This window comes from Sesamum indicum, linkage group LG12 (genome assembly GCF_026168435.1).
Source record: "Sesamum indicum cultivar Baizhima isolate 11 linkage group LG12, ASM2616843v1, whole genome shotgun sequence".
Lineage (NCBI taxonomy): Eukaryota > Viridiplantae > Streptophyta > Magnoliopsida > Lamiales > Pedaliaceae > Sesamum > Sesamum indicum.
Window position 1 is genome coordinate 11,662,472 of NC_142668.1, and position 15,090 is coordinate 11,677,561.

At 32.7% G+C, this 15,090-nt stretch overlaps 1 protein-coding gene across 1 annotated transcript; it reads left to right on the top strand.

The window, feature by feature from the left end:
* The first annotated feature begins 1,917 nt into the window (after window positions 1-1,917).
* On the top strand, window positions 1,918-3,703 carry LOC105165820 (UDP-Glycosyltransferase superfamily protein). Its single transcript, XM_011084983.3, has one exon. It carries the CDS (start codon window positions 2,063-2,065, stop codon window positions 3,527-3,529), a length of 1,467 nt encoding a protein of 488 aa, XP_011083285.1. The 5' UTR covers window positions 1,918-2,062; the 3' UTR covers window positions 3,530-3,703.
* The last annotated feature ends 11,387 nt before the right edge of the window (window positions 3,704-15,090 follow it).

Sequence of the window (15,090 nt, forward strand, 5' to 3'; positions counted from 1 at the left end):
CAACTTAACTAAGATTTGAGATCGAGATTGTCCCTTTTAGAAATTCAAAATTAGTATAAAAATCATAGTCCAATGTAGAACCCAAAGATAAACCAAGACATGTTATGTAAAGCACCATTAGCAATGGTATGTACTAATCAGTATTAGCAAATTTGGACCAAACTTATGATCAACAATACATCTAGTTTGGACATTCACTTCACTAAAACAAAGTTAGGGCTACCAACAAAAATTTCAGACTATATAACAGCCCAGTTAATTTGATGTTTGTTGGGTCGAAATAGATTCATGGCCTAATAGTGCAAAAATTCAATCAATTTCGAGAAGGGATGGAGAAACAGAGCGTTATAATGCCTACTTATGTGGATGGGGTCGGTGGGCGATCAACACAGCACATGGAAGCACATTAGATGCGTTATATGAGTTATAATTTATGCTAGCAATCGAAGCACATTAGATGTGTACATGTACATAATTTAAATTTCTATTATACTCGTTTAATTAAATAAAATTGAATAAACATAAAAAAGAATAACTGAATAAACCCAATAAAAAATTTTAATTTTAAATTTATATAAACAGAAATTATCTTTGGCGTGACTTGGCAGAAAATGAATTAAATAATTTACATTGTTTATTTATCATAAAAAAAAAATGCAAAATAATGATATCCCAAAACTATTGAGCATTTTGGACGATATTAGGGAAGAATTAAGCCAAGTGATATATGAATATCAGTTTGAGGAGTCCGAAATGTTGTGTCCCCGTTTAGGTTGAGTTCTACTCTATATTAATTCGTTTGAGGTCAATTCTATTCTAAATTAAAAGAAAAGCTATTGATTTCTCAAATTTGATAATAATATAAATACGCTCTACCTAAATATTAATGCTACTTGCAACGGTTTGCAATATGCACTCACTTTCTTTCTTTTATTTTTTTTTTCTTTTGGTGCATTAAAGACTGAGAGGGAGAATCGTACTTAAATTTGTACAATAATCTTAATTTCTATAACAAACCTACAACAACAGTACACTAAGAATTAAAGTTTGAATGAAAATGTGCGAATTGGTTCATCGATCCATGTGATCTAATGGTTAAAATCAAACGTTATCAAATCTATAATATATATATATATATATTCGAATTCTTGTCAAGGTATATGGTGGGGCTAAACGTACGTTCTAACCTGTGTGTTTTCCACATGGTTAAGTCTTGATTCTTGAAGACAGTAAATCAACTATACAGACCTTGATTATGTCCATACATGGACATGAACAATCTAACCTGATGGGTTTACAGAATGACATCCCCTTTTTTCTTTCTCATTTTTGTACCCTTTTTTCTTTCTCATTTTTGTACCCTCAGAAAAAGAATATGCAAGTGGGATAGAAACAAATAACAGTCAAGACATACATTTACTTCTTTCAAATGTTTTTGTAAGAATCCAACCGCACATAATTGGTTTGACAATATTTGACTTTTAACCATTAACTTCCAACAATTAGTACTTATACAGCGATATAGATGAATGATAAGTTGTTTTTTTTTATCTGTAGTCTATTTTGTCATTATCTTAACAATGTCAAATACAAATGAAATACTAAAGTAAAACAGAGTCCCAAATCAGAAATTTGGATTCATTATAGAACCAAGCACAGAAGGTAGAGAGATTAATAGACTACAGCTGCCGTTGATCTTAATGCGAGAAATAAATCCAATTTTGCGGGTGCCGTGGGATTGCAAATGGAGTGTGACCTCGGGCAGGGACAAGAACCAGTTCAGTCCCTCCAAAAATTTATAAGGCTGCAATAAGTACATTCAAATTTCACGAGGTTTCAAATTATCAGGCAAGGTACGTTGACATTAACTGCAATTACTCTATATAAAATTTCACTTCTTCAAGAAGATCCGGCATCAATGGTAGCAACCATTAAAATCCTCACACTGCACACTCCACAATGTGTTTATTTTAATCATCCATTGTGATAAGGCTCTTTGCCTTGTAATGAACTCCACCTCCACTGAACAATCACAATCCTAGTTTTCTTGAAATTCTTTGTAATGGGCTGGAAGAAACCGTATTGCAAACCTCGTTATGCCTCTTCTAATTCTCACAAGCTCTATTACTGCAGAACTTCTTTAACTATTTTAACGTTAGCTCTATTGTTTGGGTCAGCTGTTTACGTTTTCACGCCCGAAACTCGCTTCTGGGAACCTGGATTCTTGCATCATGAAGCAAGGTACAGAGGGGATTTGCGTGACTTAAACTCCCCCTGGAATAAGCTCTGTTTTGGACCGACGTCTGAGAAGCTGAAGATCGCCGTTTTCTCCAAGTCATGGCCTACCGGTCCGTCCCCCGGCGGGATGGAACGTCATGCTTCGACTTTGTATTCGGCCCTGGCTAGTAGGGGGCACAAAATCCATGTTTTTACAGCGCCTTCAGATAGGCAGCAACGTAGTGAAGTGAAAGAAGGCAATCTCAGTGTGCATTTTGCAGCAAATGATCATGGATCAGTGAACTTTTCTCTGGCGTATGAGATGTTCCTGCAGGAGAACGGTAGTGGAGATTTCGACTACGTGCACACTGAGAGTGTGTCGTTGCCTTACTGGCGGGCGAAAATGCTGCCTAAGGTTGCTGTAACGTGGCATGGGATATGGTATGAGATCATGCACTCAAAGCTGTTCCAGGAGCTTCTTGCCAACCCGAATGGCCTGTTTCCGGGGCCAACAACTGAGCTTCAAGAAGCAATGCCCCGTCTTCTTGACGAAATCAGGTTCTTCTCGAGTTATTCACAGCATATATGCATCAGCAACAGCGCTGGTGAGGTGCTGAGGAACATATATCAGCTGCCTCAGAGAAATGTTCATGTGATACTCAATGGGGTTGATGAGAAAAATTTTGTGTTTGATCCTGAGGCAGGGTTGAGGTTTAGGAAAAAGCACGGCGTTCCGTCAAACGTCAGCTTAGTGATGGGAGTTGCGGGCCGGCTGGTTAGGGACAAAGGCCATCCGCTGCTATACGAGGCATTTTCCTCGATAGCAAAGCAACATCCGGGGGTTTTTCTACTTGTGGCTGGATCCGGGCCGTGGAGTAAAAGGTACTCGGAGTTGGGGCCAAATGTGAGGGTATTAGGTGCACTGGAACCATATGAGTTGTCTGATTTCTACAATGCTCTTGATTTGTTTATAAATCCAACTTTGAGGCCTCAGGGGCTTGATCTTACGTTAATCGAAGCTATGCATTGTGGGAAGCCGGTCTTGACGACAAATTTCCCAAGCATAACTGGGACTGTGGTTCTCAGTGGAGAATATGGATACACATTTTCCCCAAATGTGGGATCCTTAGTAGAAGCCCTGAATTTGGCCATAAGAGATGGGTTGAAATCTTTGCAAGAAAAGGGTATGTTCTGTCGAAAACATGTGCTTTCGATGTTTACAGCGTCTAAGATGGCATTGGCCTATGAGAGATTCTTCCTCTGCATGAAGAACAGCAAATACTGCCAGTACCCTCTTCCCACAGACTGTTAAGACAGAAAAATACCTGATCTTTTCTGATATATTTATGCTTCACATACATTATTTAGTACTGGATGTTTGGGCTTCATAGTCAGGGGAACTATCACAAGAAACACATTAGTACTGTTTTAAACAGTAAAATTCCAGCTGATTCTTGCAATGGAGTATTATTACCAAACAGTTTTATTGCATGTCTTGGATGGGTTGTTTTTCTTATATGGAATAACTCTGGAATCACCGGTCACTGTGGATGATGTCACGTCAGCAGTGGATTGTGTTTAATATAGAAGAACATAAATTAAAGACACAGATCCAAGAAACTGGGAAACATGAAACTTTGAGTACACATGTAGGTTGTGTAAACGATTTTCAGAAACCGATCAAAATTTAGATTAAGGACAGACATCCATAAGACAAGCGAACTGTTCTTGATACATGCATTATGGCATGGCTGGTGATTTAGAATGGTGCTGAGGGTCCGGACCTCCAGGCGCCACTCTCATCGTTCCTGCATCCAGCATAATAGCCCTTCTTTGGTAATATTCCAACATTACTTGGCTAAAACCCAATTCACGCAACATCAGACGTGGGCTACGAGCTGGTCCTGGCTCGGACAAGAATCCACGAGTGGAACGCGCATTTGAACTCATAGTATAAGTCGAGAAAACAATCATACTAAGAATCAAAACTATTGTAAGTCTGAGAGCAGAAGTTGCCATGGCAATGGGACGAGAAAATGCGACAGGGCTACGGTTTCAAGATGAGAATATACAGCCTCTTATATATGCAAATACAAATGAAGAGGGACAATACACAAGTGGAATTAAGGACACAAATGCTGTTATAATTGAACAGAAAAGTCCAAGAAATGGAAAGTTGGTTTTGTCTGCTCTCCAAGATATGCTGATTCATATTGGGAAAAGAAGAACCTGCTGATTCGGAAATGTGAAATCTTAATTCCTCCGAAACCAGCTCATAATCCCATGTAAGAGCAATATTGTTGGAGAATCCTTCTTTGTCTGACCAACTGTCAATGAGGGCGGTGGTTTTTAGTTAATTATCTAGTCACTATGTGTTGTTTAGTTCATCATCACCAGAAGCTAAAGAATAAGCAAAGTGATCCACAAATACATTACAGACAAAGAAGCCTTACATTACAGACAAAGAAGCCTTACATTACAGACAAAGAAGCCTTTATTCTGTGAATAAATTAATACCATATATGATTTTCAATAACAAGCCAAGTGCCAATTCCACTGGTAAGGATGATAATTAGGATTGAAAAAAGGAAAAACAAAATCGATACTTTATTCGAGATCTATGTATGGAAGTTCTTACCAACTCGATCATTGAATACAAAAATCAAATTTGAACATAGTTTTACGTTATAAGCTTTCCAGCTATTGCTCCACTCCAGCTTGATTTAATTAATGAAATTGTACTAAAAGTATCAAATTAGAAAAACTCAACTCGTATTGACGGAACTCAATTTGATTATTAATAAAATCAAGATCAAATATAATTTCAAAAATTAAAGAAATTAAATAACAACAATAATAATAGTTTAATACACGTGCTATAACTATAGGGGTTTAATCATAAGCATTAATTTTTCAGTACTATTTTATTAAATTTTTTTTTGTAAATGTATATATTAAAATTTATTGTAAGAACTTCAATTGGTTATTTTTATGTAAGTCATTCGAAGTAAAAGGTTGGAGGAGGGGTGACTCCATTGCCAAACCATAAACTCAAACAACATAAGACAAAACTGCCCTTTTCTTGGCGTGTATATATATACAATGTACTTTATCTTTCTATATACAAATGAGAAAATTACTCCTATATGAAAATATAATAGCAATTTATTTTTTATATTCCTTAAAATGAAATAATTTATCTCACTATCTAAGGAGATAAATTGCTTTATTTTAAAAAACACGGGGATAAATTGATGCAATTTTAAAAATACATAGAGGTATTGCCATTTCTTTTGATACGGGGTAATTTACTCATTTGTAATATTACAAACGGGTTGTTTGCATTTTTCTTATATGTATATATGTTCAAGTCAGTTGAAACAAAGTTGACCATGACGACCTTTAGGATTAAAATTACTATTTTTCCGTTAAATTAGTTATTTTTTGTAAACTTGGATGGCAAACTTTTGAATATATCAATTTAGCCCTTCAACTAGTTAATATTTTCAGATTGATATATGTCAAAGTAATATATTTTAAATGAGAATACAATATAAATAAACATGTTTTTTATTATAATTATTGTTTTAAAACCTGAAAAATAGAAACATAAACAATAATATATATTATTAATAGTCAAGATTCCTTCATCTGTATTAATTTTCCTACATTTTGGAAAAATCAAATAAATAAATACTTACAACAAAAATTTTAATAAAAATATTCAATTATTTATATTTTGTAAATAGTTTTTCCATGTGTGCCACATACTGCTAGTCTGTATATATAATTACTTCTATCTTTTTTCCTGAAAAAGAGAATCATAATATTCGTATTAATTCTAAATTGCTCGCAATTTTCCAGAGGCATGATTTATTCAGAATGCTCGAAATAATGATGTTTCATCAAGAACCCTCATAAATTTTATTATTTTACCAAAAAAAAGATGAAAATACTTCCATCCCTATATTTATAAAACAGGTTTAAAGGACACTCTCATATTATATTTATTCGTAAATATGTATTACTTTTTTTTTTCCTTTTGAAAATTACAAATAATTTATAATTACAAAAATTATGGTCCCGCACATTTACAAATTCTTTTATAACTAATAACGATAAATAAATTATAATAAATAATCTCGACACACTGAACTACCCAATTCAACTAATACATCAATGTAATTAACAATAATAAATAAATTATATATAATAACTCATATATAATAAGATAAATATCCATATATTCAGTGGGACTCGAATTATGATGGTTAGCAATGGAAAGTTGTGAGTAGGCATGCAGAAGAAATGAAAAGTTTGTTTTGTCTTGTCTTCAAGATATGCTGATTCTGATTCATGTGCATCCAAAATCTTAATTCCTCCAAAACCAGCACATCATCCATGTACGAGCAATCTTGTTTGTCATTCATTCTTTGTCTCACCAACTTGTCGCTATGGCTGTTGGTTTCTAGTTACTTATCTAGTCACTATCTCTTTTTCAGTTCATCATCAGAGCCACAAAGCAAGAAAGTGATGATACACAAATATTTAAGGTTGAGGTTCTATGGAAAATTTTGATGTTATATATTTGTGTTCTATGATGTGGGTAGGTATTTATCTCATTTTTATGTGAATTTATTGCAACTTATTTTATATTTTTAATTATAGTGATGGTCTATCGGATATTGATGTATTGCTAAATTTATTAAGATATTGATGTAATCATGTATTACCACTTTTAAAAATAACATGTATGACACAGAGAACCCTTTACACCACTAATAAACTTTCATCATGAGCAATTATTTTATATTAGTGTACAGTTTGGGGAGAGTGATCGATTACATGATATGTATAATTAAACTTGCTTGATTCGATCTGGTCAAATTTGATTTTATCATGATTTTGTCAAGAATAAATGCATAGCGAACAATTTTAGGAACACGCACTAAAATGAAATAAAAACCTTAGTAAATCAATACCATTTAGCAGGGTAAGACAAAATCGATGTGAGAAATTTAAAATTTTGATTACGATTAATCAACATTTACTATGGTTACCATTGCTACAATTTTTAGCTGCAATAGTCTTTTTAGCTCTACTTGCATAAACAACGGCTAATAGTCACAATTAATTAGTATCAGTTATAATTTTTTACTTTTAATTATAATAATTAATTATAGTGAAAATTATATTTTTTCTAGTGACAACGGTGAGGGGCTGCTATAGTTGTAAAGGCTATGATCGTCACTTGACATTAAATTAAAAATAACAACAAAATAAAGACATGATCAAAGCGAAATTGTAGTGAGGGAATTATACTTATTACGTGAACAACGTAAAATATATCAATACAAAATACGTAATTAGATAGCTATAGTTACTATGACATGAATGGCTAAATGGATTTAGCTGAGTTTGAATTAAATATATGGCAAGTTCAATACACTTACCATATAATTGGTGTATAGTTCTGGAAAAATGATCAATCACATGACAAGTGTATCACACTTTTGTAATTGATTTGATTTTTGTTCGAACCTGATTTTGATAAAAATTCTCATTGAATGTGTACCCCTAAGGGTAAAATATTTTCTTCCTCTTATAATTAGTTATTAGCGTGGATTTAGATCTAAAATATTTTAAATATATAAATTTTGAGTTTTCAACTCATCATAATGTCCAAATAGGAACTCTTCAAAAATGGTGATGCAGGTCGCACGATTGGGGTTGAGTCGTCGGACCTTGGTACCCTGAGATCGGGTCGCTGAACCCTTCTTCAAGCTTCCTACTAATGGATCCTAAGAACATAACACACGTTAGGCTTGTTGGATGGCCCCCAGCTAAGGCCCTTCGATACTTAAATTAGAAAAGGTGGTGTCGAATGCAATCTAAGGAGAGCTGGTGAGATTAGAAACGTAATAAATGCACTTGTCATAAATATTCATAAATGCTGATACTTATAGTGTATGGTACCACATAGGAGGGTGCCACGTGGCATCATCTGAGCGTCCGAGTGTCAGGTGATCTATTGGCTGTTAAAATGGGTTAATCAATGGGACCCGGTCAGACGGGTTGGGTCGGGCGACCCAACCCGTGGATTTACACGCGGATCTTGTCTCCCTTTGCAAATTCTTCTAAGGCTGAGGGGTATTTTCTATCTTTTTTTCATATTGAGGTAATTTCCCTCATCAAATGGTTTTATAAATGCTACACTCAATATTTAATATATATTAATAAGTAATCGGATTATTATTACATATTTGTTTTAAAAAATACATTATATGGGAATCATGCATATACACTATTCTGATAACTGATCTAAGTAATCCAACACAAAATTGTATTTATCATCACCTCAGTTGTCTTCTGTTCAAATTAATTAGAATAATATTGTCGGCGCCTTTTTCTCTTTTTCAACTCAGATTCTTGCAAGATTTGTGACAAAGTCGTCAATTTTACCATGATTTTGAAGTTTGCAAGAGTCAAAGATTTACTGCCATCCATGTTGTTTAGTGGCTTAAACTTGGTATGCCACACCACAAGTTCAATGTATGACACAATTTACCCCAAATTCATTATATCTTTTCTTTTTTTTTTTTAAATAAAAATTTAGGTGATTTCGTATAAAATAAAAGACATTTAAATAATTTTACATCTTGAAATTAGCTTCTCCAGATTTAGTCCCTTATTCATATTGTGTTATCTTTGTAATTTTTTTATTGACGATCGTCCTATAAATACTACATCTTAATATATTTTTTAAAAATTAAAAATTATTTATTATTTATTCGTACATTCAATATATAAAACATTGAATATAACATATATTTATTAATCATTAACGGCTCGCAGCAAAGTATTATTCTATCAAAATTGACTACGGAAGAATTTCGGTTAGGATTTTGTCACGTTGATGAAACAATTTCATGAAGCTCAATTTAAAGTTTTTTTTTTTTTTTTTTTGGTAAAATGTATTTAAAGCAACCAGATATAAAGTCAGAGTAAGAATAAATGAGACAATCGCTTTAACCACATTAATTAATTGGCTAATTAAAGATAAACACAACATTAAAGATTATTTACTATACATGATCCATTAAACAAGATATTGGGTAGGTGAATTACCGTAAATTTGATTGGAGATTTATACGATACACCTCGATTTGAAGCGTAATGACGATACTAGAACAAAACATATTAGGTTTGCTCGGGTATTTTCAACTAAACTTCTTTAATGCTTTCAAATTCTGATATCTAAAAGGGTTGAAAAGATCAGGTTTCAGAACAATAAATGTGTAGTTTCAGTGTATGTAAGATGACCAGTATTTATAAATGTTCCTACGTGTTAAAGCATGTACATTTCTGTAGACTGCTTGATGACGCCGAGTCACTGGATCGGGTAGGAACATGTAAGGGAATGAAATTCATATTTACTTCTGATTAATTTATTACCGGTTTATTGCAGGTCAAACAAATCTTTTTTAACCAAACTATCCTTATATATCTTCACATAGTACTGCATATGAGAAGGTGCATTTTTACATTTATAATGGTTGTTTGATCACAAAAAAAATTATTTGACCTATAATAAATTTGTAAGTCAATTTTTGTGAATCTTCCTGAACAGACAGATTGATTTGTTAGACTTAAACAAATGTTAGGAATAGTAGATGCAATTTCTTAAACTACAAAACATTTACGTATAATTACACCAAATTTGTCCACAATCTATGCATACCACGTAAAAGTTGTGAGAAAATTGATGAGGAAGCATAATTTGAAAGTCCTCCCCCCTAATCATATTATTGCAATCTTTGTCGCATATAATATTTTGTGTCAAGGTATATAATATAATAATATTTGGACTCCGCATAATTCAATAGTAAGTCTAACAACATTTTTCGTGTGTCAATTCTCTCAATATTGTACATTATTTATATAATAAGTGTATTATATTTGTGGTATAATTAGTTTAAAATATGACTCCAAAATTAATTCCGTCAAGAATTTTCTTTATTACAAGACACAAAACCAACCAATCGAGTTGGGACTAGATTTCACAAACATCTTCATCTGAAACATGTGTGATTTTAATGGTTGGTCTAAAATCTTGGTCTGGAACATGTGTGATTTTAGTGGTTGGTCTAGAATTGACTGTTTGTGTAGCATGCCTTTGTTGATTAGAATAGATACAAAGATTCTGCAGATCTTCTTCTTCCATTATCAAAGGTGAGAATGAAGAATCCCTTGTTTACATTGTGTGCAAAGGATATTGTCCAGGTGATGATTGGCTGGGCGCCCAGTGGTAACTACTAATCCCACCCAAATCACTCAACACACAATCTTTCTTCCGACACTATTATAATTACGTCTCCATTCCTAACTTATAATCTATTTACACAAATCAATCATGTTTTGAAAACTACGCCCATAGAAAACATCAATATTATTTACACAAATCAACCCTATTTTTTGAAAAATTACACATATAATCCCCTAAAAAAAGTCAACAACATTACACAAACTACTCCTGTTTTTGGCTACCAAGAAGGATTTTTGTAATTACTTAAAAGACATGGATGATTTGTGTAAATAAACCTTAGTTCGGAGAGTATTAATATAATTATCCTTAAAAGTATTAGGTAACTTGACGCAGTGTCCGATATACTTCTAAAGTCGCACCCCTGAACTAAAAATCAAAAACTACAAAGAAAAGTGAAGGAAAAATAATTAGAAAAAAGCAAAAAAGTGGATTTCTTTTGTGTATAGCATATGCAGTAAGAAAACGCTAATGTGGTGTGTTAAGGATGAAACCTCACGGTCAGGAGGTTGGATATGCGAGCATATATCTACTTTCATATAAGTTTCTTGTTTATTAATTTGTTTATGTTGAAATTTTATCTTTTTTAATATGAAATTATTGATATACTTAATCAACTTTTAATATTTGAATATAACAAATAAATAAATTTAATCAAATTACTTAGTCTTTGAACATAAACACACAGTAATAAGATTAATTCGATGCTCCTGTAGCAAGAGGGTAAAATACTTTTTTAGTCCCATAAAACAATACAAAATTCATTTTGGTATCACAATATGATAGGTGTCGCTTTTAGTTTTATAAAACTTATAATCACACGTTTTTAGCCTCAAAAAAATCATGTGCGTTGTAGTTTTAAGACTAAAAAGGTGTTGTTTGGGACTAAAAAGGCGTTATGATTCACATTTTCTAAAACTAAAAAGTCGTGATTTTGAGTTTTATGAGACTAAAAATGTTACTAAGCATAGTTATATTAACAAAATAAATTCTACCCTTATTTTATAGAATAAAAAAATATTTTGCCCTGTAGCAAGCACAATGGAGCAAAGTGGATGAGGCCTAATTATCTTCATTGATCTTGGTGATACATATCATCTGTTATTTATCATCACATGGAGCAAAGTGGATGAGGGCTAATTAGTGACAATGTTAGGTGGCAATATAATGATATGTATGTGCCAATTACAACTTTTATTTTATTATAATCAATTTATTATTGAAAAAAATCAGTATTTAAATTACCACAATGAAAATATTATGATAAGTCATCAGTGGGTGATTTATTGATATTAGCTTGTCATTTTACATATTTTCTTGATTTTTTTGTATGCCACATTCAGTGCACAATACATCGAGTAGGTGGATGATTGACACATATTATATTTTCTAAACTTAAGGAGTGTGTATCATTCAACTGTATACACAGCATACAAAGCATCGAATTCTGTATATATATAGGACGTAATCATCATACTCACATGCCCATCTAAATTTGAATCAAGAACTCTTGTAAAAGATGTTGAGCCTAACCCACCGAGGGACTAAATACCAATTTTTTTTACTATTAAAACTTTTGAGAATTATTGGTATAACTTTGTCTGGACTTTAACATACGTAAATGGCAACAGTTTTGACATTATCATTGAACTTATTGCCACTAAGGTTTTTTCTTTTCTTACAACATAGTGCAGTGCATTTGTTGCACATAAATAAAACTGTTGATTGAGAAAATGTATGGGCAAGCATATAGAGCTTGAGGGTCCTCCTCCCTTAGGAAATTATTGCAATCCGTGTCCAATTTTCTTGGCTTATTATGACATGATATAAATTGAATATTGACTTTCATTAAATTCGTACTACTATAAAAAATTAATTGAAATCTTATATTATACAGATTAAAGCCCAGACATATACAAAACCGTAACTTGTGATGCGGAAAAAAAGGAGTAATAAGTCTTCTTTTTATTATCATTCAAACGATAATAAATCATAGGGTAAATTGTATTCAATTTTTTTGAGATTTGATACAATTATAGATACTTTTTTATATTTAAAAATTTTTCAATACCCTTGCTATGTAATCTAACTATGTAATCCTTTGATTATAATGTGAAAATGCCAACTTTAATCTTGCTAAAATTTTAATGTTTATAATAAAAAAATTAAAAAATATGACGTTGGACGATGTGATTATGAAAAAAAGTATATAAAATTTTGATGTTGGTCGGATGTTTTCATAAATATATATATATGTACAATTCCAATAAATATGTTAAATTATAATTTATAATTCAAAATGACATTTAAGCAATTCAATATAGAATTCGATGAAGCCCTAATGGAAGCCGAAGAAATGGGTCAATTGTTGAACGAACGTTATTATCAAGTAATTTTTCAAAAAAATAAAAAATATTAAAAATTATACTAAATCTCATAAAAAGTTGACATAAACAAAACACTTATATACGTGGGATTCGAATCCAAACCTCTACTAAGTGAAAAGTTTTGTGATCTTAACCATATAATTGACGCAAGACTTCATAGGCTAGTAAGTTCATTCTTTTTCAATATGTAATTTCAAAATCAAGGTGGGGGTAACAAAAAATACTATTATAATTTTATAGTATTGGTGCATTCAAGAAGTCGACATCACCCAAAAAATAATCGAAAAATAGAATTGAATCTCTAAATTAATCTCCCTTTCCATATTATAATTTTTCATGGTTCGCCACTTAAAAGTTGTACTTTGCAAGAATGAAATGCAGAGATAATATATATATATATATATATATATATATAGACACAGATATATATATGGGATTATCAATACATCACAAACGAGTACTATATATGAGTTCCAGTTAAAGGGAGAGCAATAAAGTAAAAAAGGTTCATTTTATTCAGTAATGACAAATTACATGGTGATCGAACCCAAATGATCACCGGTGCAAGTATTGTCCAACTAAACATGCAAAAAGATATAAATCTTTTTCCAAAAAAAGGGGGAAACTCTCAAGGGTCTCTCCCAAACTACATCACGTTCGTTTATAAACCTCTCTCGCTCCACAAACTAATGATGTTTAGGATCAGGTCCCCCGGGGCTAACCCGATTGGGGTCGTACCAAATATCTGCGGTTTCTCTTCTCCTCAGACTTTCTTTGATAATTTCTTGTGCGCTCTCAATCAATGCACGTCCTTGAGGTTGTGTTGGTGAAGGAAAAGAACGCGATTCACAAACAGCAAATGAAAACGTGATCAGTACTATGCAAAACCAAAATTTTACACTAGCCATGTGGGCATGTGACATTAACTAGCTATGAATTTGCAATGAGAAGTTTGAAACTCTTGTAGAGTTGAAGATAGAAATCTTGGGGATGGGGAGGGGGGATATTTATAGGGCTCTCGAGGTTTCAACTTATGTGATAATTTAATGAAGAGGGGCCGAATAAGACACTTATTCTAGACTAAGGACTCCACTAATTATGATTTTGAAGTGGATGCACGCTCTTGATACCATGCAATCAAATACCTAAGAAAATGACACTTTGTTCATAGGGGAACGTTTTTTGAATAAAAAAAGAATAGAATAGAATAGAATAGTAGTTATTACTATTTTTTGTACATGGATCAACTTTCCTGTTATTGGTAATGTTATTATTGCTATTTTGACCTCAAACGTGAATATTCAATGGCCAACGTGGATGTAAAAGGCGATTCCCCTTTTCCACAATATGCCATTGCGGCAATATTTTTGCCGCCTTTCTCTTTGAGAAAGGCTATCACTTTCCTACTTCCTACCTATTGAAAATTCTATCACCGTCTAATTTATAATTATCGTGTAATTAATTCAATCCATTCATATAAATATAATAAAACTAATCATATAATTGATTCGACTCAAACAAAGTGGTCTTATGATGCATATCTTGATTGATATTGTTAATGAACTCGAAAACACATTCAAATTAGAAAAGTCAGGGGAGGAGAATTTAATTGTCAAAAGTCTCATCGTTGCACGTAGACTAGCCCTTCTTTACCTAAGAACTTTTAGTGTCCAAGTCAGTTGTTTGGCTTCTTGCAGCTGCTGATGGTATGAAGCTCAACTATTGGCTTGGAACAAAGTTCTACTCACTGTAATCTAGAATCCAGATTTTCCCCTATGAGGCTCTGAAGAGTTGGGATTGGACTTTGGGTGTTATTATATGTGAAGGGTTTGCATGTAAAGGGAAGCATCTAAGTTTGGTTTCTGGTTAAAATTAGCTTTTCTCTGTACAATAAGAACAAAGAGCAAAACTCCAGAAGCCTAATGCTTTTGCACTATTGTAGAAAAGCCCTCCAATTTCAGGTCTGGCTATTGGGACAATACACTTAAGAAAGGCACATCTATTCACTTAAATTTTCATTTGATAATCAAAGGCAAGCATATCCACGCCATATGCAGAACCACATCACTCTAATAAGGGGCAGCAATATTGATAGGCTCAAGCAGGTTTCAACTACAATCTTGATTTCTTCTCACTGCACTGTACAACAAACATTAGGCAACA